Source organism: Gouania willdenowi, chromosome 10, assembly GCF_900634775.1.
Source record: "Gouania willdenowi chromosome 10, fGouWil2.1, whole genome shotgun sequence".
NCBI lineage: Eukaryota > Metazoa > Chordata > Actinopteri > Blenniiformes > Gobiesocidae > Gouania > Gouania willdenowi.
In genome coordinates this window covers 7,916,775-7,940,748 of record NC_041053.1, presented here as the reverse complement: position 1 = coordinate 7,940,748, position 23,974 = coordinate 7,916,775, and the positions used below count along the sequence as shown (strand labels likewise).

Here is a 23,974-nt window from a genome sequence, read left to right as displayed (position 1 = left end):
CCCCTTTGCAGTTACAGTTATGGACAATACTTCCCTTTAATTCTCATCCTTTATCATAAGAAGCAGTGACCAGGCATGGCGGCGAAGAGGAAGGATCGGAGTCGAGAAGGCGGTGGCATTCTGTTAGGAAACACTCAGAAACAGAAAGAGAGGAAACCATTAAGACTTAACTGGATAATTTAAAATATCTCTTTTCTTTAGTTGGATCTGATTCGTCTCCTTACAGCGACCTGTATTTTGGAAAAAGCTACATAATAACAACAACTAAGAGGAAGACGTAGACAAGTGCACACCACAACGAGTATACACATATAACAACAAAAAACATGGACACTGAACATGAACAGTAAGGTCAGTCAAGGTCAAAGCCAGTCATTCCACTGAAAGTGGTATCATATATAAAAACGTCGTTTGGTGTTTTTAAACACCCAGAAAAAAACCTTTAAAACCTGGTAAACTTTTTAGAAGGCCCAAGGCCTAAAACCTTAATTTTTAACAAGCAGCAGTGTTTTCTGAACACCCCACTACATAATTGGCAAAAACAGGGAGAAGATCAAGTGCATCAAAACCCAGGAGGAAAAGAAGGTGAAACAGAGGAACATGTGTGGTCAAACAGCCATTCATCGGTCAATCACTCAATGACACGTCCACGGCACATTCGCACTCACAACGCTCTCAGGCATACGTAACGTGTCATCATTCAGTCACTCATGCACCGCACACGTTCATGCCTCAATTTTCACGTCCATGCATTCACAAGGTTTTGCTGCAGTGTCTAAGTGGAATATAGGTCTCATCTAACCCACCAATGGCGATAGCCAGTCCACCTCGTCTCTCGGGGTCAATGAGCTCTTATTGCCCCCTCATGCTTGGCAACCTTTTAGTGTTAATTAATTGCTTTTTACTGGTATCGTCTGATTACTAAGAGGTGCGCTCCTTTTTACTTCCGCCTTGGCGGAGTCTACACTTAGAGTATTGTCCCTTGCAGTACTGACAGTCTACTAGCTGCTGATCAGGCAGCAATCGCACGGCCATGCACAATAACCAAACTCAACCCCGGTCCGCGGGGGAAACTCAACCGCTGTCCATCTCCAGAAATGTAAAAAAGAATCTCTGAATCAGCAGGAAACTCAACCACCGCTCTTGAAAAATAAGAGTTTGGGAATAACTCAACCACCATAAACTCCAGAAGTCTAAGAAAAAACCTCTGAATCGGCAGTCTACTCAACCGCTACTCTTGAAGAATAAGAGTTTGGGAATAACTCAACCACCATAAACTCCAGAAGTCTAAGAAAAAAACCTCTGAATCGGCAGTCTACTCAACCTCGGTCTGCAACCTGAGGGAAACTCAACTGTCAGAACTTTCTGGGCACCTCTAATATCACTCAACATTGAACGGAGCACGCAACCTCTCTTAACCCTCACTCTAAGGGAACGTAGAAATTTGTTCAGAACGGTCTTCGGTTACCAAGCATGTATCAAATCAGGTGGACCACTATCCCCCGAAGAGCGCTTTCCCTAGCAAGGTTTATCCTTTTTCTGCACATTAAACCAGGACTTCTTGTTTGAAAAGTAATTGCCTATGTACTCATAGCAACTAATGGGACATTTTTTTTCTCAGGAAAAATTTGGTACCCCCCCCCATGCTGTCGAGTGGCTTTGGGCCGGCCAGACAGTCCGACGCGGTAAGGGGGGAGCGCGCAAAATGAAAACAATGAATGTTGAACTAGGCTGTCTGTCGCAAGCAGCTTCAAAAAGGGTAAGGTACAGATTGTTTACGAAGGTATCGGTCAAAAAAAATGTCAAAATTTAAAATTGTTGAGGCTGCAGTCCTCAATCTCTGTCTCAATTTTCCTGAAATTGAGTAAAAAACAAAAGAGAAAAAGAAGAATCGTTCAGAAATAACAAAGGAGAAAAACGTATGAGCTCAAAAAAATCATGGCCAATAAAAATTAAAACTTCAGCTCCAAAAGCTGAGGCAACAGAGGGCTCTGTCTTCAGCGGATGTAACCATATCTTGCATTGTGGGGGCCCTCCCCTCAATCAAGAAAATAAATGAAAGAAAAGCCTTATCAGTAACACTATTTTCTTCCCCTTTGTTTGTTGTTTTCTCATAAAGGCCAAAGCAGTGTAAATAAATGAGCAACATAATGAATAAAAGCAAAGATAAATGATGGGCACACTTGATCTCATGTGGCAAACAGAAGGGTTCTGTGTGAAGTTCTGGTGGTCCTGTGTTTCTCATAGTTGTGAATGTGGGTGTGTGACTGTATGTCTGGTCTGTCTGCGTGTGAGAGAATAAATGAAAACAAAATAATCTAGTGCACAGTCAGAAGATAGAGGGGTTAGTATTGTGCGAAGGAGAAGCTTGTTGGCTATTTGCTAGTTGTCCCCCTCCATGCCAAAGTTCAAGGCTAAAGTGATTTAGCTCTGTGCGTGCGCGTGCCTGTGCGTGTGCGTGCGCACTACCACCAAAGGCTGTGGTGGACTTCTTGTGGCTTGGTATCCTTGTGGCTTTTGAAACAGTGTCTTTTTGGTGAAGATTTCCAGCAGACGTGTGACCAGTCTGCAGTTGCTGCCCATCATTCAGGCAGTAGTCGTGGCGTTTAACTCGCAACTCATTGGTGGGGGGAGTGTCCACTCCGACGCCCACAGGTTCTCAGTCTTTGATGATGGGGCATTGGCATGCGGCCCATTCATAGACGATGAAGAGTTGACTTGGGACTGAGCGAGTTATTTCAGCATTGCTTTGCTGAATGGGAGTTGAGTCCTTGAGTCCTGAAAGGTCACACACCTTTGATTGTCCATTTCCTTCTGATGCTTGGTCCTTTGAATGATGTTGACATTCCATTAGCGTAAGAGTTGAAGGTGATTTCATTCTTTCATTGAAGATGTCGTTTCTTCAGGGGACAACCACAAAGCCAACAGAAACTAACAATTTAAATAATAAAAAATGATAATGATGGTAACAGTAATATTAAAAAAAAATAAATAAAATGAAATACTGTATTCATCTGTGTGTGTGTGTGTGTGTTGCCCATCAAACATGAAATCAAAATAAAATTTAAAATAAAAATAAAAATAGTGTCTGTGTGTAATGGCACTATTCTATCGGCAGGGGAGAAGTGAGAAATCACAATGTTGTGTCACAAGTGTGTAGTGCACTAAACTGGCCAGTGAGGAGCGCCACCTCTCTCTCTCTCTCTCTGTTGGGTGTGGCTCTCTGTGCGTGCGCGTGCCTGTGCGTGTGCGTGCGCCCGTGCGCGTGCCTGTGTGTGTGCTCTCTCTCTCTCTCCCTTTCTCTCTCTCTGTACGTGTGTGTGTGTGGGTGTGTGTGTGGGTGTGTGTGTGTGTGTGTGTGTGTGTGTGTGTGTGTTCACACGTCTGTTCTGAGAGAAAAAAAAAACAAAAAACACAGCAGCTCACTGCGAGAGAACAACAAAACAAAAAAACCCAAAGCCGGCTCTCTCCAAAATGAGAGCCTTAAAGCCAAACAACTACAAAAAAAAAAGAAGTAAAACTCACTGAATCATGATCTGAGTTCACATCATACCAAGATTGTATATGCGTATGCATTTGTTTATTGGATTCTTCATCTGTTTGATTCACAGAAACACAATTTAGGTTAGATTTGGGGTTTTAATCTTTCGGTACAGAGGTGAACTCAGATCATGGCACCGCTGGGATGTTTTGGAAACCTTGTTGCCCGTCTATCTATGGTCAGGACCTCACAGGCTGTCTGTGGGTGTCCGAACAAAACCAAAGTAAATAATGACCAGCCGTATTTTATGCCTAAACAAAATATCCGAGCCCGAAGAAAACCAGAGAGAACCTACAGCATTAAAAAGCACAGAACCTCAACCATTTGAGCCCTTCTCATAGCTATTCACTGCGTCAAAACACAGAACAGCTGAGGATCAAAATCAAAGCTCAAAGCTGAAAATCAATACAATGCTTGACTGGTTCAAAAAAAAAATCAACACAGAGCGAATATATATATATGTAAATGAAAATTTACATATATATATATATTTATAAAGGCAGCTTTACCTTAGTCCGAATTGGTGTTTGAGGTTCAACCGATGGTTCGTGCTCCAGTCTCTGTCCGAGGGGTGGACAGAAGATGGTCCTGTTCGTGATCGCCAATTGTTACGGCAGAATTTACGGTTGACCTCATTTGAGACATGATTCATTGCTCTGGTTGAATGATAGAATCCAGGAGAAGCATTGATGATTTAATAAAAAATGATTTTATTCTAAACTAAATAAAAGAATACAAAGTGGAACAAAGTGAAACAAAATTAGCGTCCGTCCAGGCGGACGTCCAAAGGAAGTGCCGCGCCCCGCTCCAACAGTTTCAAAGCTTAAGCTTTTTATACAGATAAGAAAAGGTCCCAACAGTGAGAGACAAAAGGGAGGGAGTCAGATGCCCATAGTGGCAATGTTGGAGGATGATGAAGATGTTATGAGAAGGTTTGGCTCCAGTCTTTATCTGTCTTGATAAGTGTGTGCGTCAGTGTATGTCCTTGGCAGAGACTGTGCTGCACTGAGAATAATACGATCTGTACTGTTTAATCATGATTCAGCTGTTCAAAAGTGTAAAGATTAATGGAGTCGTCATGTATTAAAACATGACAAATTGTACACATGAACATACATTTGATGATATGATGATGAATATAAAAATTGCCATAACATTGCCATTGTAGTGTGATTCTGGAGTAATTTTGTGTGTTTTTGTTCGGTTTTTTTTGTGTAGTTTTGTGCATTTCTGTTGTTATTTTAGTGTATTTTGAAGTCATTTTCATATTTTTGTTGGCGTTTGGTGTATTTTTCTGTAATATATGTTTTTTCTCTCTCACATGCGCTGCAGAGAAATGTGTAGCTTTCAACACAGCAGCCATTGCCGTCAATCACTTCCGGGTGAGGTCCGTCCAGTCTAACTACGTACGGTCAAACTAGCGTTTTGAAATGACATCATCTCCAAATCAGAAAAGGAGTTTATTTTCGGGTGCAAAATAAAACAGCATGTGCGATTTCCCTGGTTTAATTCAATGGGACATGAACATGATAAATGTGTTTGTTGTTGTTTTTTGTTTACTTACTTTTATTTATTTTTTTTGTTTGGTATATTTTTCTGTAATGTATGTTTTTTGGAGTCATTATGTGTATTTGTGTATCTTTCTGTTGTGTTTTTGTGCATTTTTTGTATAATTATAGTTATTTGTTGCCATTTTAGTGTGATTCTGTTGTCATTTTTTGTATAAATATTTAGTTTTGTGTATTTTGAGTCATTTTCATATTTTTGTTGTATTTTTCTGTAATGTATGTTTTTTGGAGTCGTGTATTTTTTATTCTTTCAGTTGTCTTTTTGTGCATTTTTTTTTTTTTTTACTCATTTAGTATATTTAAATAAATAAATAAATACCGTGTCTGTGTGTTCCATGAAATGTTTGAGACGCTGATAACCAAACTCCATAAACATTGTAGCGCCAATCAGAAAAGTAACAAAACTGCGCAAAACAAAACATAAAGCTCCAAACTACATCAGTGAGAAAGTAAATTAAAGTATTATCTACAATTCGGCTGCCTTTTTAAAGAACAAAAATCATTTTGTACCTTCGAACCGAGTGGTCAGAGCCTAGCTTCCATGCACGGCACCACACAGAATCAGCAGTTTTCCAGTTGGAGTATTGAACGGGTTGAGGTCAAAACCGACTCTTTTGAAACAGCGCGTTATTGAGCATCAGTTATATGGTTAAAACAATGGTAAACGTGTCTGCAAAAGACTCACCAGTGGCTGACAGTTTCAAATGATCTATTCAGAGAGCTCCCGTGTTTGAGAAGCTAACGATAGCATGGTGGAGGAGCAGTGGCCGCACACGTGAGTCTTGCTCGGGTGAGGAGCTGTGCAGTGAAATAGATATAGATGGTGCGCTAGCGCCCCCTCACACCCTGAGGTCAAAAGATGAATAGGTTTCATTTCGGGGCCGTCCAGAAGTGAAATAAAATTAAAATAAACATTTTGAAATGACCAAATTACTCCAAAATAACAGATACACACACTCGGGGTATTTGGAACCCATTGACCAAGTTTCTGGTCGAACTCGCACCGTGTCTGGGAGATATTTGCTCCACACACACACACACGCACGCACACATCCACACACACACACACACACTCACAGACCTCCCTTGCTTTTATAGGTAGATACTCACTGGAAAGTGAGCAACAATGTTGGTTCATGTGGGCTTCCAGGTAGGAACGACGTACATGTCCTCTATATAAATGTCATTGCCCTATGAAAAAGTGAAGACCGTAAATAGACAGTAAAGCCGTATTGTTTAATTTAACCTTTTAGTTACAGCATTTATTAGCCTTTATATTACATACATTTTGCTGAGCTGCTTCATGGATGAGTTTCATGTAGGCATTTCCGATCTGTAAAAGAGGTAATTTCATATGTGAAAAAGCATAAACAAAAACAAACGTGGATTTTCCTTTTCTTGTTTTTACCAACTTTTCACTACTTACAATGGAATCCATGTATCGTTGCAAACCTGAGAAACAGAATTCCTCACGTGTAAGGCATGCGGACCCTTCTTTAACAATAATTTCTCCCGTAGGCCGTTTCTTGTGCAGCACGGAGTTAAGCTGCATGTAACATATATTAGTCAGACAGTAAAGCGTGCATTCACAAACTAATATTTCTACTGATTAACTTACAAATTGTTCCTGGATAGGATTCCAGTCTTCTTCCCAAGGCTTTGCTGTGAGGGGCATGTCAACGGCTTCAGTGGTGGGCATGTCAAAGGCTGCTGTGGGGGGCACTGCCTTTGCCGAAATGCAATGGAAAATGACAGTTAACGCCTGACCTGTCAATCCTCATATGAGCTTACATCCATAGAGAAAAATAAAATTATGACCATGACAGGAAAAGAGCATCATTACTCACCTGCTGGTAACTCAGTGTTCATTGGACCAGGTTTAACAGTACTGTATGTCCCTGACGATCTTTGATTTTCTAAATTAAAAAAAAAGTTAGGGCAAAAAATTCAATGAATAATTAATGTGGTGTATTTAACGTTGCATAGTAAAAGTAGGTTGAAGTTACCCAACACTGCCTGGTTGTAGATGTTCATTGATACTTCAGTTCTAAAGGTCTTTTTAATGGCATCCAATTGTTTTTTTGTTTTTGTGGGTGTTGTGATGGTGGATGATACATGTTTAAGAAGTAATTGTTTTTTTTTTCATTTTTGCAAAAAGTTGCTCCGCTATTTGACTGTTGACTTGTCCTGCAAGTTGTGGGACCAGCCGAAGTTTGCGCAAGGCATCTCGGGGATCCTTTGTATTGTCCTCATGGAATCGGTCATACAAAGCATAGTGCTCTGCTGAACCAGTTATTGGATGGCCATCACAGTCTGGTATCAGTTTCTTACAGTTCAGCCAAGGTAATATCACCTGCAGTTTTCCATCTTTGGCTTTTGATATGTTATCGGGAGTTGGTGCCACAAATGGGTTGACCGATATGGGTTTTTTAGGGCAGATGCCGATACCGATTATATTTCTTTCAGCCTTAGCCGATGACCAATAAGGACTGCCGATTTTCTTGAGCCGATATTTGGAGCCGATACTACCTTTGCTCGCTCAATTTACATCATAAAAATTACACTGTGATGATAACAAATGGTACAAGTTTCAAATAAAAAAAGGAACATTTATTGAAATGAACAAAGATGAGGTAGAGTGACACATTCACATCCCCCCCCCAAGATAATGCAAACTCTATTTAAAGTAACAGGTGTTTTTCTTCTTCCACCTCCAGTAGTACCAGTACCAGAGCCAAGCCATGGACTCAAGCATGGAAAACCTGTGAGTGCTAAACACGTTCACACACCACAGGATGTCAACAGCCACGGTTACATGATCATTTTTAATTCGGAATTAGTTTTTCCGAATAAAATCATTCGGAATTAAAGTGTTCTGCTTCATGTTTACATGGATATAATAATTCTCCAATTGAGGTTTACATGGAAAACCGGTTTATTTGGCTTTAGTTAATTCCGCTGTAGGTCTGGGCATTGGGAAGGCTTCTGATTGGACGGGGCGAACATCGCGTATCACGTCGATCGGGAGAAACAAGCAACATTTTCTTGTTGGCTGTAACACAGAAGACCACATGAGTGACACATCCGTGTACCCTTCTTTGGTTATTTTGTTTCAAAACCAAAAAAAGAAAACAAAAAAAAAACTTGATTATTTTTTTGTTTTATTAATCTAAAACCAGAAACAGGAAAACGGAAATACCAAACAAGCAGCGTCTTTTTGTTTTAAAATTAAATCTGGTTCTGTTTGTGTGATATTTGGATATTTACGGGGAAACGAGGACGAGAGCTTCATGTTTTAATCTCACCACACAAAGGGGACACACAGACAAACTTTTACTCTGCTGCGTTTGATAAAAAAAATTATCTTGTAGAGTGTTTTCCACCTCACACCGTTGGCAGAGGTGTAATTTGTGTCGATGATTTTGATTTTGTTAAAGAGTTATTGATGCTGGAAGTCCGAATCTGTGAATATCTGCCAACTTTACCGAACAGCGTTACTGTCCAAATAGTAAATGGACTAAAATGGACTTATATAGCGCTTTATCACCACACTGAAGCAGTCTCAAAGCACTTTACATGTCAGCTCATTTACCCAATCACTCTCACATTCACACACCAGTGGGACAGGACTGCCATGCAAGGCGCTAGTCGACCACTGGGAGCAACTTAGGGTTCAGTGTCTTGCCCAAGGACACTCAGACACCCTCTCTACCTTTAAGGTTAGGCTCAAAACATTCCTCTTTGGTAAAGCTTTTAGTTAGGAACCAGGTCATAGCTCATAGTTAAGATGCAATAGGCATAGACTGCCGGGGGGGGTCTGGCATGCTCGGTTGGAGAGAGGTTGGAGAGGGCATTAAGAGAGAGGTCATTTAGGTTAGAGAGGGACCGGAGAGGGTCCCATTCCTCTCTCTAACACTCCCTCTATGTCTGCTTCTTCCCTTGTGTGTTTGCTCCTGTACTCCTTCTGGCTTTTGTCTTGCAGGTCCGTGGGATCCTCAGTGTGGAGTTACAGAGTCTCAACAACTCTGTCTCCACCCTTTCCTCTGCACACACCCAACACAGCATAACGTGGATGGCTGTTCATTATAGGAATGGGATCCACACAAGGTTCCTGCTGCTTAACAGAAGGTTTTCCTTGCCACCATGATGAATTCATGTTGGGTGTGGGATACATTTGTATGTGTATATACGTATATATGCATATGTGTGTATCCATAAAATGAAGAGTCCGTCCTTAAGACTGCTCTACTGTAAAGTGTCTTGAGATACCATTGGTTATGATTTGGCGCTATACAAATAAAAGATTGATTGATTCGACACATAGTAGGTACTGGGATCGAACCTCCAACCTCTCGAGCAGAAGACGACCCACTACCACCTGAGCCACGGTCGCCCGTAGTATCCAGATTAACTGGTGACTGGGCAGACATATAAAGAAGCAAAGCATAAGTCACATTACTGGTGAATTGAAATGTTATTAATACATAAATAAATTAAGTAAAACATGCTCATGTTATGTGGAACCAGAGGTTGGTGTAATAAATCTACTGGTGCTCCTTGTTTTTTGTGATCAACTTCCGTGTGTGTTGACGGCTGCTGTTAGCGGTATTTATAACGTGCAAAATAAACATTTTTACTGCCCTCAAAAAAGCTGTACAGTAATTGTTTTTGCAAAAGTGTCAAATGGTAGAAGTTCTAACATCTATTGTTCCTCATACCAGCCACACAGTTGATAGTCAGTCACCAGTATATTTGGATGCTATTTGGACCGTAACACTGCAAAACAAAACATAAACGTGAGTGGCTTTTTGCGAGCTTAAACATCCACAGACTGAATGATAACAGGAGCAGGACCAGAAAACTGCTGAAATATATCCTAAACAGTCCTATTATGTGAGGAGATCTGGTCCAGGACCTGGGCAAGGAGGTCCAGAGGACTTCAGTTCTCGCTCTAATTTCCCCGTAAATATCCAAATATCACACAAATAGAACAAGTTAAAAAAAAACAGAAAAACGCTGCTTATCTAGTTTTTAGTGTTTCTGTATTTCTGTTTTGGTTTTAAATCAGTAAAACAAAATAACCATACTGTTTATTTGTTATTTTGATTTGATTTTAAAACAGAATAACCATAGAATGAATGGTAAAGGGATTCATGAGAACTGTTTTCACCTTTATTTTGATTGTAGTTTTGAAGCAGTAGCTAGACAATAACACACTTTGGTCCACGTAGCGGAAGAGAGATATGAGCTAATCACCGGTAAATAAAGCCCAGTAAAACTACGGAAAACAATAACCAGGAATAAATAGTTGCACCCTGGTAAAGATAGTAGCGCTAACAACCGTTACAATGATAAACTAGGTGATATTACAGCCTGTGCAACAGTATGGGGACGCATTTACTCCGTCTCCGGATTTTAGTATCACCCGTCCGATGAAGCCTGATCTGTTTGCTGACTCCATGTGTATAAGTCTACGTGTTAATGTCTGCATGTTTATGCCTCCTTCCATCCCCTTTTTTCATGATATCCATGTCTTTTAAGGCTCTTATTAAATAGTGTCGGCTCTATTCCAGGCCCCACCCAACACGCCATCACCGCAAGTCACACATGCGCAAAACGACTGGAATGAACTTAAAGCAGGTTTAAGTGTTATTAACTGTTTACAAGAAAGAGGAATTATTTAATTCGGATTTAAAAACGGAATAAACCAGTCATCTAATTCAGAATTAAGTTTAATTTGGAATTAAATTAGCATTAGGAATTAAGTGTTTACAAGGTCAGGTTAAAGAGGAATTAACTTTTATTCTGCCTTAAAGAGGAATTAAAGCTCCCATTTAAACGAGCTCCACCATAGTCAATAATAATTAACCTTTGTGTGCATGTGTGTGTGTGCAGTTCTTCAAAGCAGATGATGGAGCAGATAGCTGACCTCGCGCACAGTCAGAGTCAGCTGAAGGAGCTGACCAAGGAGATGAAACAATGGCTGGATGTCGCTGACGAGGAGATATCAGAGCTGCGCTCACAGAACACTAGCATGACAAAGCACATCAAAAGGTCTGTCATTGTAAGAAACATGCATCCTAAACATTAGAGATGAACAATATTGGATTTTTGGCCAAGATCAGATATTTTAGTTTACAAGATTACAATTTCATTTAGCAGACGATTCTATCCAAAGTGATGTACAACAAGAACAGGTAGGGTTAAAGGTCCAGTATAATGCTATTTTTGCCATCTCCAATTGTTCGAAGAACCCCAACAACATAGTGTTTGAGGTTTATTTTCACAACCTTGTCTGTTTTCTGGAGTTTTAGCCCACTGAAAAGTCGCTTTCATGACCGTTCCTAAAAACTGGCTGTTTTTGGGCCTTTGTGCATATACTGTACACGAGTAGTGTCTGAGGTTACACCTGGTACAGGGAATCAACTACTTTTTAGGGTCTCCAGCGGCCGCAATTCGGACTCAGGAATGATGCACAAAGTCGGATTCAGGGGGTATCTGTTGATACCTCGTCCGGTCCAATCCGAGGACTTTTTTTTTCAAAAGGCCAGGACTCTACCTAAGACTCTATCCACAACTCTACCTAGGGCTCTACCCTTGACTCTACCCACAACTCTACTCACCCTGCCCAGCCAAAGGGGCACCAGAGATGCCCCTATCTTTTAGTACCCATAAAAGCAACTCAATTACAGTCACGTGAGAACTTGTAATCCATTACTTTCACCTCTAAGGGTGTGTGTGTTTGTGTTTGCAGACTGGAGAAGCTCCTCAGTGAAAAAGCCCACAATGAAGCAGAGTCAAGCGGGTTACTACGAGGCGAGGACCTTGATGCAGATAAAATCAATGCGCAAAAGATGAACAAGATGGTGTGTAATAATCACAAGCTTTTCAATTAGAATTGATGCTTGAAAGAAGATATAGAAGAATATCACCTGTGATGACTTGTGTGGAGCTCTGATTTAAAGTTGAACTTTGGTGTCCTGCAGGAGAAAGAAGCTGCCCTGATGATGGAGGAAACTCAGAAGCTCACTGCAGAGGTAGATATGTTGGTAAAAGCTACGCCATGTGCAGTGTTAGGTATAACAGCGTTTAAGTATAACGGCGCTACCTTTTCAGTTACGGAGTACCGTAATTTCCGGGCAATAAATCGCACTGTTTTATTGGCCGCATTACAATAATTTAGCAATTTTCTAAGAAAAATCCTCACGAATGCCGCAGCTTAACATAGGCCACACTCTATTGGCTGATGAGGGTGCCCTTCAGACAACTCAGCCAATCAGAACAGGCAGGTAGGTGGGCTGCTGTACTCAACTTAGGTTGCAGGGAAATGTCCGTGTTTCAACTGATAAGTTTCCTTTACTACATGAAGTCACCTCCTCACTGCAATTTTGTGGTGGCATGAAGCTTATAAAACTGGGAAAAATCCATAATTTAGCCACGTCATTGTTTAAGCCACAGGATAGAAAGTGTGAGAAAAAAGTAACGGCTTATAGTCCGGAAATTACGGTAATCTAATTATTTACTCTCCCCATCGTTACAACGCCGTTATCGTTACTGGGAAAGTAAAGTGGCACGTTACCGTTTGGTGCCATGTTGTCAGGCAGCGGGCAGCCCATCTCAGCTGTTTTCATCCTGCAGGCAGCAGCAGGACAGTGGAGAACGCATGGGAGAGCAGGTGGTGATGACGGGCAAAAAGTTGGTTACTATTGAGCCAATGAGAGCCGAACAGGAAAATACGTGAAAACAAACATGGAAGACCTGAATTTATTGTTGAAACCCCAACAAGAAGAGGCTTTAAAACCGTCTATACCGTACTACACGCTGTTTTGGTCTGCTGGCTTCGTTTAGGGAAAAATAACTACGCTTGTTGCGCTGATTGGTTACTCTGCGCGTTTGTCACGCCCCACTCAGCCACCAGAACTCAAACGCCATGAGCACTTCCAGGCTAATGTCACGGCAAATTTGCGGTTGACCTCGTTTGGAGACATGATTTATTGCTCTGGTTGAATGATGGAGTCCAGTCGAAAGATGATGATTTTTATAAAAAAGGTTTATTATAAAACTCAATAAAAAAGAGTACAAAGATGGACAAAAATTAGTGACCGCCCGGGCGGACGTCCGATGATCGAGTGGCACAGTTCTAACTCATCACGTATATTCCCCCTCAGTCCCCCTCCCTCCTCCCCCCGGGAGATAAAGAGGACAGAGAGGAGGAGGTGAGGGAAGAGAGCGAAAAGAGACATTTTCTTCTTGGGTCAAAACAACCAGTTCTCTGGTATCTCCTGATTGTCAGCTGTGCTGGAGGTGTGTGCGTGTATGGTGCTTGTGTGTATGAATGGATGTGTATTGGGTGTGTATGTGTTATTATGTGAGTGTGTGTGTGTGTGTGTGATAATAGAGGATGCCTCTGTGTCTGGCATGTGTTTTGGGAAGATGACCTGACCCAGCTAGAAGTAGAGCAGGAGGCACAATGAAAGTTACAACTTAAGGCTTAAAGGAATAAGATACATGAGTAAATGTATTTATAAACATAACTAACAATTTTTGCCATAACAATCCACCCTTTTTGGACAAAGTCCAACACAAAAAAGCAAAATTAGTTAGTAAAATGTTTAACCTTAGCAAAGCACAGCCCAAAACACATAAAACTTTAATAAAAAATTAGTGTAATTGTAGCTCAACCTCGTGGTCCGTAGGACAAACGATATTGACACCGTCATAACACTATGGATATATGCATTGTTTTCCTGAGGACACAGGCATCCCCAAAGTTGGAGCAAGAGGAAAGGAGGAAAAGGCAAAGAACCCCATAAACACATAATGAATATTATGTGAGACAAGGTCATATGCACAATAAAATCAAATATCCTTAGCTACTAAAATCATTGGCAATCACGGCAATGAATATGGAATATATATATATATATATATATATATCACTAGTAGCAAAAACACACATGGTAAAAATATCAGCACAGCATAGCAACAAAAACATATGTAGGTGTCATCAGTAAGCAGAGTCATCATCTGAGACATCAAAAACATGAATCATAAACACTTCAGGCAGGACCTCCGGCGGTGGTAGGGTTATACAGACGTGGCGGTCTTTGTTCGTGGCGTCGCACAGCCTGGAAATGTTTTTGACTGCCTCTGCGATAATCTGACCGTCGGCGGTATTATCCGGGATAAAACTGCAACAAGATGCACCTACCATTGCGCAAACGCCTCCTTTGGCCGCGGTCTGTAGGTCTAGGACCATTCTATTTTGTAGGACCATTAAGCGTATATTCGTGATTTCCCCCGAGAGGCCAGTAAGGGCCAAAAATGACGCGTTAACGAAGGACTTAAAACTGTAGTCTAAGGTTTCGACGCGCAGTGTTTTGAGCACACCAGCCCAGGGAAACAGCGAATAAGTAACTTTCTGGCCTGTCGTCCACAGTTTATGTTGGGGGGGAACGTCCGTCCCCCAGATCGCGTCGTGTGGATCGAAAACCAAAGGAGTGTGAGACTCGCGTTTACGTTGTGACAAAGGGGGAATAGTTGAGCATAGTCAAAAACCGTTTGCTAAATTAAACGTGCCATTAGTCCCGGGTGTATGAACGTGGGCACATGTGTGCGAATTATGTGCAGTGTCGCATTCAGGACCCAGGGTATAATAAGCGGATTCGGCATCTCGCTGCGCGCAAAGCATGCTGGTCCGGGTCAAAGGTCAGGACTACCCAGCTCCCGCCTAACTCGTATCATAAAACGTAAACATGGCCGAGTCTGACAAAGATATTGAATATTTTGAGCGTTGTAAAGTGGATGTTTTAAACGAATATTGTAAGACACGTGGACACGTTGTTACTGGGAAGAGGAAGAAAGAACTGGTGGCCCTCGCTTGGGCATTGTCATTTCAAAAAGCGCCTATAGTTTTGACAAAACAGCAGGAACGAGATGCTGTCAACCTTGATTATAAATCTCTGCTCGAGATCGATGTTGACAGTTGATCCTGGGGGGATCGGGCATATTGTGGCGAGAAAGAAAAGGACGCCAACAAACCCCCGAAACCTGCTGAGTGAGAGACACCTCTCTAACATGTACACCACAATATAATATTTATATACTAGTTTACTAGTTAGCTTTAATGTAGTACAGTATATGTCAAACTTACTGATTTAATCCATTCGGCACGATGTTCTGGATCTTTTCTTTCATTGGAAATGGGATGAGTACGTATGGCGGGTCGCATATACATCGTGAGGTTCCTTTATTGCACTCGTGAATGGGGCAAAACTCTTTCATCCACGTATTAAGGCCACGTGTACCGTTGGAACAGCCACGCACTGAACAATGGGACCCTGGCATATTGCCTTAAAACGACCTTAAGCAAAGTAAATGCCTAAAAGTCCGTATAAGTAGCCGGTTGTTCCACTAGACAGGGGCTTTGTTGACACGCTGGGCAGTCGTGAACTCTGACCCGGATATATTGACCCGGGAATCGCGCATGCGTACTGATAATGCTGATTTGGCTTATTGCAATTGTGACCGGGAATCTGGCCGAGTTTACGAGTTCCGTTTCTGGCAAAACAGAAGGGAAAAAGTGTGGATCGCGTGTAACACTGGTCATGTGTTTAACAGAGAAGCTAAACATTATCACCAATGTTTATCATTAATCATTCAAATTGTTTCAGATGAGAAGCCTCCAGGAACAAAAAGAGAAGGATCAGGCCCGCATACGTGACATCACGACTGACCTGGAAACATTTAAGGTTGATATTTTTTTCCAATATTTCTGATAAGTGTCATGCTGTGGCTGAGTTTGATTCTGTTTGTTCCATCAGTGTTACATTGAACAGGGTGAGTTAGAGCAGCAGCAAAAGGATGAGATCATTCATCAGGTAGGAACACAGGAAGTGACCTAACTATGAGTCCTTAGTAATTACAACTCATCTTAACATTCAAATGAATATCTTTGCCGTTGTTTGTGATAGAGAACTTTGCAGTTAATCCATTTTGAGAAAACCGTTGGAGAGTACACCAACATCGTTGAGGTAATTATATCTGCATGTTTGTAATTTAAATGTTAAAAACTTTAAGCAGCCAATGTCAGTTTTGGTTTAAGATGTGGGATTCATTGTGAATAGACCCAATTTATTCATTTTTAGGTAGTAGTTGTTAAAGTTGCTGGAAATTTTCATCTTTTATCAGATACAGATATGGGCTACATCCTCAAAAGGATTGAGCTGAGTTTGCGAAACAAGACCAGCACAAACAAGCAAAAAAGAGACATTGTGCGACCCACAGAGCATACGCAAATCGTGATATATACAAAAACTGTATAGGACTGTAACGATTTGTTTTAGCAACGATTTGATTCAAATCACGATTCATTGTTGCCGATATAATTCAAGGACGATATTTATTGACTTAGAACGATTTGATCTGAGGGGGTGCCCTTGGGGTCCGGTGGGCTTGGCCTGCTGGCTGCAAATCTTGGCAGGGGTCCTCCGGGGTGGGCGGTTTTGGCAGTGCCCTTGCATGCTAGCGGGTGCGGTGTGGGGTGGTCCCGCTTGGCCGTGCCCTGCGGTTCTACCGCCTCTGGGCTGTGTGCGCTGCATACCGGTATGATGGTCTGGCTGGGGCCCTTGGGGAGGGTCCAGACTTTGACAATAACTGGGCTCATCGCGCTGGCGGCGTCGTTGGGGGGTGATCTGGGGGGCTCGGCCGGTGCGCCTCGGGGCCTGTGGGGCGACTTGGTGCCCCAGGCGGCTGGGGGTGCGGCCGTCGTCCTTGGGCGGGCTGCTGCTGGTGCTGCTTCTGTTCCGGTTCCTTTTGGCCTGGGGTCCGGTCTCTGCTGTCTCTGGGCCCGCTGGTGGGCACCCGCTGGCTACCTGTTCGAGGCATGGGCGTTTGCCCTTTGCCAGTGTCTCGGGCGCAATAAACACAATAAACATGACAAGCATATGTGACAGCACACCGCTGTCAAATCACTAATACGTTTTTTAACATCATTTATTTCACGTGTCAGAGGCCAGCCTTCCATTCACCGACTCAGCATCCATCTATGCGTCTTTCTTGTGCTAATCAATCACATCCAAACCTGACCCTTTGTCAAAATGAGATTTACAGCTCTATTTTGGAGTCTTGTAGACGGATGCATAGAAGTTACTTTCAGTCCATAACAACACCAGAACTGTGATAAGTCACTTAGGCAGATTTTGTGGGGCAAACACAAGAAATCACAGTAAGAATGAAGTAAAAACACTTCTATGCATCCGTCTACAGGACTCCACATTCCACACTGCAATGCGTGAATCTTTTCCATCAACATCAATAAGAGAATGTTTACGGTGGAGATCAAAACAAACTTTTAAGCAGCAATTTTAACTTTTTTTTTGTTCTTTGATTCATTTATCTGTGAGGCCTACGATATGTCATTATATGAGAAGTTCATCTGCAGATTTTAGATGGTTTGGATGTGTTTTATTGTCTGATATTGGTTCTGTGCTGAAGGATCTCCGACTGACAAACCAGGAGCTGAAGAGGCAGTTAGAGGAAGCACTGGAGAGGACATCTATGTAATAATAGCTCATCTGATCTTCTTATTTCCCATTAATCTATAGCACTGTATATTAACTCTACTGTCTGCATGTCTGCTTTTAGTGCAGCTCTTAATGAGCCAGAAGCTCAGAATGAAAGAGCGCTCAGTAGCCCTCTGTCCGTTGCTCAGGAAATTCAGGCAAAAGCGGCTGCCCTGATGGAGGAAAATCTGAAGCTCACTGCAGAGGTAGATATGTAAAAGCAATGTCATGTGTTAAACAGATAAGCTAACCATTATCACAAATGTTTATTATTAATCATTTAAATTGTTTCAGATAAGAAGCCTCCAGGAAGAAAAATTGAAGGACCAGGCCAAACAACGCGATATCACTGCTGACCTGAAAACAGTTAAGGTTGATATTTGTTTTCCAATATTTCTGATAATTACTGATGTATCATGCTGCGGCTGAGTCTGTGTCTGTGTTGTATCAGTGTTACCTGGAACAGGTTGAGTTAGAGCAGCAGCGAAAGGATGACATATTTGATCAGATAGGAATGCCGGATGTGACCTATGACTCCTTAGTAATTACAACTCATCTTAACATTCAAATTGAAATATTTGCCTTTGTTTGTGATTGAAAACACATGTACCATGTCATATTTTCTCGGAGATAAGTGGTCATGTGACCAGGTACGTCACGTTCTGTGATGTGTATTTGCAAAAAAGGTTTTTCCATGGCGCTTTTATTGCATTGCCAATAAACAAAATATGTGCACCTTTTTATTAAAAAAAAAAAAACACATCAAAAGGACTTTTTAGAACGATTTAATACCTTCAGGCATAGACTATGGAGAGTCGCCATTTTGGTCGTTCGTTAATTCCGGTTCCGATGGTGGTAAGTTTTTGAACAAGTTTAAAGTTTAAAAACAGTGGTTGCTATAACAAAAAGAGGAAAAACCCAGCAGAATAATTTCCTTTGTGTTTCTAAGCCAAATAATGACACTAAGTCAGAGTTAGCCAGACGTTGGCTAAGCTAATGGGCATGAAGCCAAAGTTACATCTGAAATCAGACATGTTCAGACAGAATTCCTTCACAGAAAGTCTTGTAAACGTACCTGTTCAGAGCACTACTACGTCTCTGCTTACAGGGGATATTAAGAGTGGGTGTCATGGCACTAACTGCACCCCTACCAGATTGTTCCCTTTGATTTCCTTATGACTAAATGATACCGTTACCAGTTTATTAGGGTGCTGTCAGGTGCTACATATTTTGTTTATTGGTAATACATTTAACAAATTTTTGTTAGATACATTTTCACTACAGGTACCCTTTAATATTAGAAGCGCTTTAAAAACACAACCAAAGTCGGCCATGCTTACATCCAATGCGTTATTTCCTTGTATCGATACAATTGATTGATTACCTTTGAAAACTATTTTAGATCGACGAATGTCCTCCGGAAGGCCAACTTGCCGATGACAGATTGATGTAGTTGGTTCATAGGAATATAAATTGATTCATCAATCTAATAAATTAATCGAATTTTCAAAGAATTTTCTGAGGATACGGCGCTAAAACAGTGCCGACTGCCGGCACAGACGCTGCGCAAACCGTTGCGCTGAGAGCGATTGCGTTCCATTCTTTGTGGATGAGGCCCATAGTGTAGACCTCATAAATCAATGAATCAAAGATCGTTTGCTTGAAAAGAGATTGAAATTGCAGCTCAAAAGATTTTATTGATCTCCACGCATTGCATTGTGGGATGTGGAATAGAGCTGTAATCGAGCCAGAAATTTAGATTTGAACCCGTCCGAACCCAAATGAAGCCGATCTCTTTTTAAGCCTGAACACGTTACAGCCCGACACTATTCACATGCGTGCATGCTATAGGTTGAACATACTAGTCGATTAGTCGACTTTAGTGTTGTCTCGCGACTCTGTCCACGTGACGTCAACTCGTCGCAATACCTGACTTTTGCTCAAGATGATTGCGCAACACAGCAAACGAGGGTCCTAGTACCCCTGCACGGCAAGGCAGCACAACATCAAGCGTTTCGCGCTCCTTCCTGGTTTGTGCTCAAACTGCAGCTGGTAGGCAGATACTATGGCTAATATACATGCTAACGTTAGCTGTAGTGGTAACGTCTGTGTATTAAGCAGCGCTGGAAAACAGATCTGCTTAGTACACAGAGGGGCTCTGTTAGCGGGGGAGGAAGACCACTGTTGTGCCAAAATCTGTGACTTGAAAAAATTTTCTGCGGACATTTACTCCCCCTTATACACGCATTTACTTCAACCACCAGAGCATCATAAGTAGCTCCTTAACAGCTACGAAGAGGTTTAGCACTCCTCTTCTCTACCGCCGAGAAGTCGCAGTGGTCAGATTTTTTTGGGTCGCAGACTTTGGCACAACACCGGCTTCGGTGAAGGAAGCCAAAGCTACTGTAAAAACAGCCCAAACAAAGTCTAAACGCCCGGCTCTGAGGAAGCCTCGGGGCTTAACAGTTACCGTAGACTCACGGGAGGTGAAGCAGCAGTGTTCCTGGGTTTACTTAGCTTCTATAGCCAGGGGCTGGCAGTGTTGTGCCAAAGTGAAAAAAATCTGTCACCGCTGCGGCTTCTCGTGTCATTATCTGAGAAGTTCATCAGCAGCTTTAAGATGGTTTGGATGTGTTTTATTGTCTGATGTTGTTTCTCCGACTGAAAAATCAGGAGCAGAAGAGGCAGTTAGAGGAAGCACTGGAGAGGACCCCTATGTAATAATGACACATCTGATCTTCTCTTATCCCATTAATCTGTAATGCTGTATATTACTGTAACTCATTACTGTTTGCTTTTAGTGAAAGAGCGATCAGTCTCCCTCTGTCCAATGACCTGCAGGGAAATGATGCTGCCCTAATGGAGGAAAATCAGAAGCTCACTGCACAGGTAGTTATGTCAGTAAAAGTATGTGTTGAACAGAGAAGCTAATCAATATTACCAATGTTTGTCACCAATCATTCAGCTGAAAAGCCTCCAGGAACCAGACCAACATAAGCAAACTCAGTGCTGAACTACAAACATCTATGGTTAACATTTGTTTTCCATTATTTCTGATAATTACTGATACTGTAACTGTCATGCTGTGGCTAAGTCTGTGTAAAGTTGTTGGAAAATATCATCTTTTATCTGATAAAGACATAGGGGCGGATTCACTAAAGGTTTACTGGTATAAAAACATGTGCAAACATCACTCCGCTATTAAGGGGTACAAACCCCAGGGAATCAGGACTGCGCATGTTTAGCGCGTCACAATGTGCCCACAAACCATTTAGCGCATTTCCCTCTGATGAATATGTAATGTAGCCGGATCGCATAAGGGGAGCAAAAAAATGGGAGGAAATGCAAATAAATTAATACAGTGGACGCAATGCAATGCATGAAAACCTGGAACTGTTTGTAGTGACTTTTCTGCGCCAGAAAATAGTACGACTCACAGGCAGGTGCAAACAGAGATCATAGCTGCAGTGAATGTTGATATAATACACAGCAGAGATGGGAAAAAAGGCTCTCATTAACCTTTCTAGTATATGAACAAACGTTAAATAATTCAATATTTATTATTATCAGCCACTGAAAAAAAATGTTGAGTAAAGTGTGTGTGTGAGGGAGAGAAATGCAAATGATCTTTGATTGTTCTGTCTATGAGGCCTACGTTATGTAATAGAAGCCTGTTTCCGCCACAAAAAAAAAAAAATCACTATGCCAAGTCATAAATACGAGTTAGTAAAGTCATAATTTCTAAAATAATAATTAATTCAAACCTACACTATGTACCATGTGTTGAATTCTAAGAACTGAATAAACAGCCAAAATATGTGTATTGAATAAATTATAAATATAATATAATAATTAAGAATAGTAAAAGTCAGTGTTGGTAACCTGTTGCAAATGCTCAGATTGTATCTCATAATTATTACTTTCTATCTCACAATTGTGAACTTAGTGATTTAAGTTATCCAGAGCTGAGCTGGAGATGATTGTCCATGTTTTTGCCTCATCAAGGCTTGATTATTGTAATCCAGTGTTTACATATGTAAAAAGTGTTTTTCTCAGCTTTTTGTCACAAACTGGCGATTTGTGTGAAACTTGTCTTTATTCAACTGCTGATTACAGAAGAACGAAACAAGCTATAAACAAAAAAAATATATTCCGATGAAAGTAGAGTCTAATATTTCAGAATCTGTTTTCAGATTTCAGATTGTCATAGGACAAAATATTCTGTGGGTCTTGAAAGATCGGTGAAAATAATCTAAAACGCCTGGCAATATTGGGTTGCCTGGCAATGAATGAGTTAATATGATACACAGTCCAAGTGAAAGACTAGTATATGAAACATCTCCTAGTAGGAATGACAGCTGAGTTTGAAGCTGCTGTGTAATAAAAAGCACTTTGAACTCACGCTGGTGGAGGTCGATATGTTTGACAAACTGTCACCTAGTGGTTTCTGGGGAAATGCTCCAAACTCCGGTGGTTGCCATGGTAGCGCAGGCTTCCCCACTTTAAAGTGTCCTCCCTTTTCATCTGGAGGACATGTGTAGGTCCGTAGTGAGATCTGATAATGGCTTCCAAAAGCTGCACCAACCGGCTTTTTCAGAGTCCAATTTTGTATTTTCCGGGTAAGTGCAACGTCAAAATCCGTCCCTCTGTAAAGTTCCTGGTCTTATAGGAATAACGTCATAACGTCTCAGGAACTAGATGACACATAACCAAGCACCAGACTGACATGTTTACTCTCAATAAACTCTGGCTGCGATCTCTAGGATAGGAACAGTAATTCTGATAAGACATGAACATGATGTGTGAAAGCTGATTGGCTGTAATCTCCAAAATGGCGATTCCCACATATTGAGGGATATCTCATGTGTTTAAGGCTAAAAGGTAAGGTTGTGAAGGATAAACCGATGCGATCGGATATCCAATTCAACAAGTGAGAGATACGGCTCCATTGGTAGCAGCCTCCTCAGTCAATAGGAAATAGCCATGAATTCCAAGATGAATAGATTGTAGAGTCATGGATTGGGTATCGAGGGCGTGCACTGCAGCTGTTCCTACTCAACGTTCTTGAAGCCAAAATACAGCGCTAAATGGTGCTTCCATCTTGCAAATTTGACATAATTTGACCCAGTGTCTGCGCAGTAGGGTCTGGCAGGAGGAGTCCTGGTAACACTCCCCGCCCATTTAGCACACTGCCCTGATGATTTACGCAGCCCAGCTACGCCATGAACTTAAGTATCTTTCCCACTGGAAATTCTACCAACATCTTGTTCAGATGACATGTGATTTTGTTGTTCTGTTTTTGTTGTGCCAATGCCATAAAGCCACAATGCTTGGGGATTTGTGGTCTTTTACATATTTGATTGTTTTATAAAATATCTACAACAAATATTTATCGTAGAAACAAATCATTATAGTTCCTACACTGTATCGAATCGATTCGTATCGAATCGTTCAGTGATAAAAGGATATCGTTTTTTAATCAAATCGTAAACTGTGTATCGAGATGCATATTAAATTGTTTATCACAGGGAGATGTGCAACCCTACTAAAAGTTAATATAAATGTCTCCAAGAACATTTCCTACACAAATTAGTAACAAAGTTTTAGTATTCAGTTTTAGACCAATCAAAAATATAGAATAGGTAAGATCTGTTTGGATGCTGTTGAAACCTTGTAAAGCTGCTGTATCAGTGTATATAAGCTATATTTGACCTGTCATGCTTTGTGTGTCTGCAGGAGGAAACTGAACCTGAGGATCAGACAGATCCTACAGTTGTACATCAGCACTACCAACGGTACCTCAGCTTTTACTCTTACATCCAGTCTTTTACTTTAATGTTTCACTTTTTTTAAACCATATTTCAATGTTTTCAATGCTTTCCTCAGCGATGATCAAAGCTGTGCAAATGAGAAGAAGGAGGAATCTTCTGGTTGGAGCTGGACCTTTTGTCTAATGAGTGTGTTGATCATTTTTCTTACACTTGTGGTCTTCGTGGCTCCAGGATGTTCCTGTCAGCTCTGCCCTCTTTTGAAGGACTTACTCAAGATGTTGCAACCTCATCTCAGCCTTACCTACAAGTCCAGACCTCCCATGTGAAATCACTACACAACCAAATTAAAAGCGTATGACAATGTGTTTGGTGTTTGTTGTTTCATATAGTGAACAGAAATCTAAGGCTGTATTATGTATATATATATATATATATGTGTGTGTGTGTGTGTGTACTGTTCCCACTCTAATCTATAAAGATTTAACTTCCGATTGTAGGAAATCATATTAGTGTATATCACATTTGATTGTT

General features: G+C 41.3%; 1 protein-coding gene across 1 annotated transcript in view; it reads left to right on the top strand.

Moving 5' to 3' along the window:
* The window catches only part of LOC114471559 (E3 ubiquitin-protein ligase BRE1-like), a 36,796-nt gene extending 13,027 nt beyond the window's left edge, over nt 1–23,769 (top strand). Inside the window, exons 2-15 of the mRNA XM_028460405.1 lie at nt 7,830–7,873; nt 11,005–11,163; nt 11,864–11,975; nt 12,096–12,146; nt 15,783–15,860; nt 15,933–15,989; nt 16,083–16,142; nt 17,605–17,669; nt 17,755–17,878; nt 17,967–18,044; nt 20,346–20,389; nt 20,474–20,561; nt 23,409–23,467; nt 23,559–23,769. Of these exons, the coding sequence (XP_028316206.1) occupies nt 7,851–7,873; nt 11,005–11,163; nt 11,864–11,975; nt 12,096–12,146; nt 15,783–15,860; nt 15,933–15,989; nt 16,083–16,142; nt 17,605–17,669; nt 17,755–17,878; nt 17,967–18,044; nt 20,346–20,389; nt 20,474–20,561; nt 23,409–23,467; nt 23,559–23,769 (1,209 nt within the window). The 5' untranslated portion in view covers nt 7,830–7,850. The remainder of the gene's footprint in view (nt 1–7,829; nt 7,874–11,004; nt 11,164–11,863; nt 11,976–12,095; nt 12,147–15,782; nt 15,861–15,932; nt 15,990–16,082; nt 16,143–17,604; nt 17,670–17,754; nt 17,879–17,966; nt 18,045–20,345; nt 20,390–20,473; nt 20,562–23,408; nt 23,468–23,558) is intronic.
* The last annotated feature ends 205 nt before the right edge of the window (nt 23,770–23,974 follow it).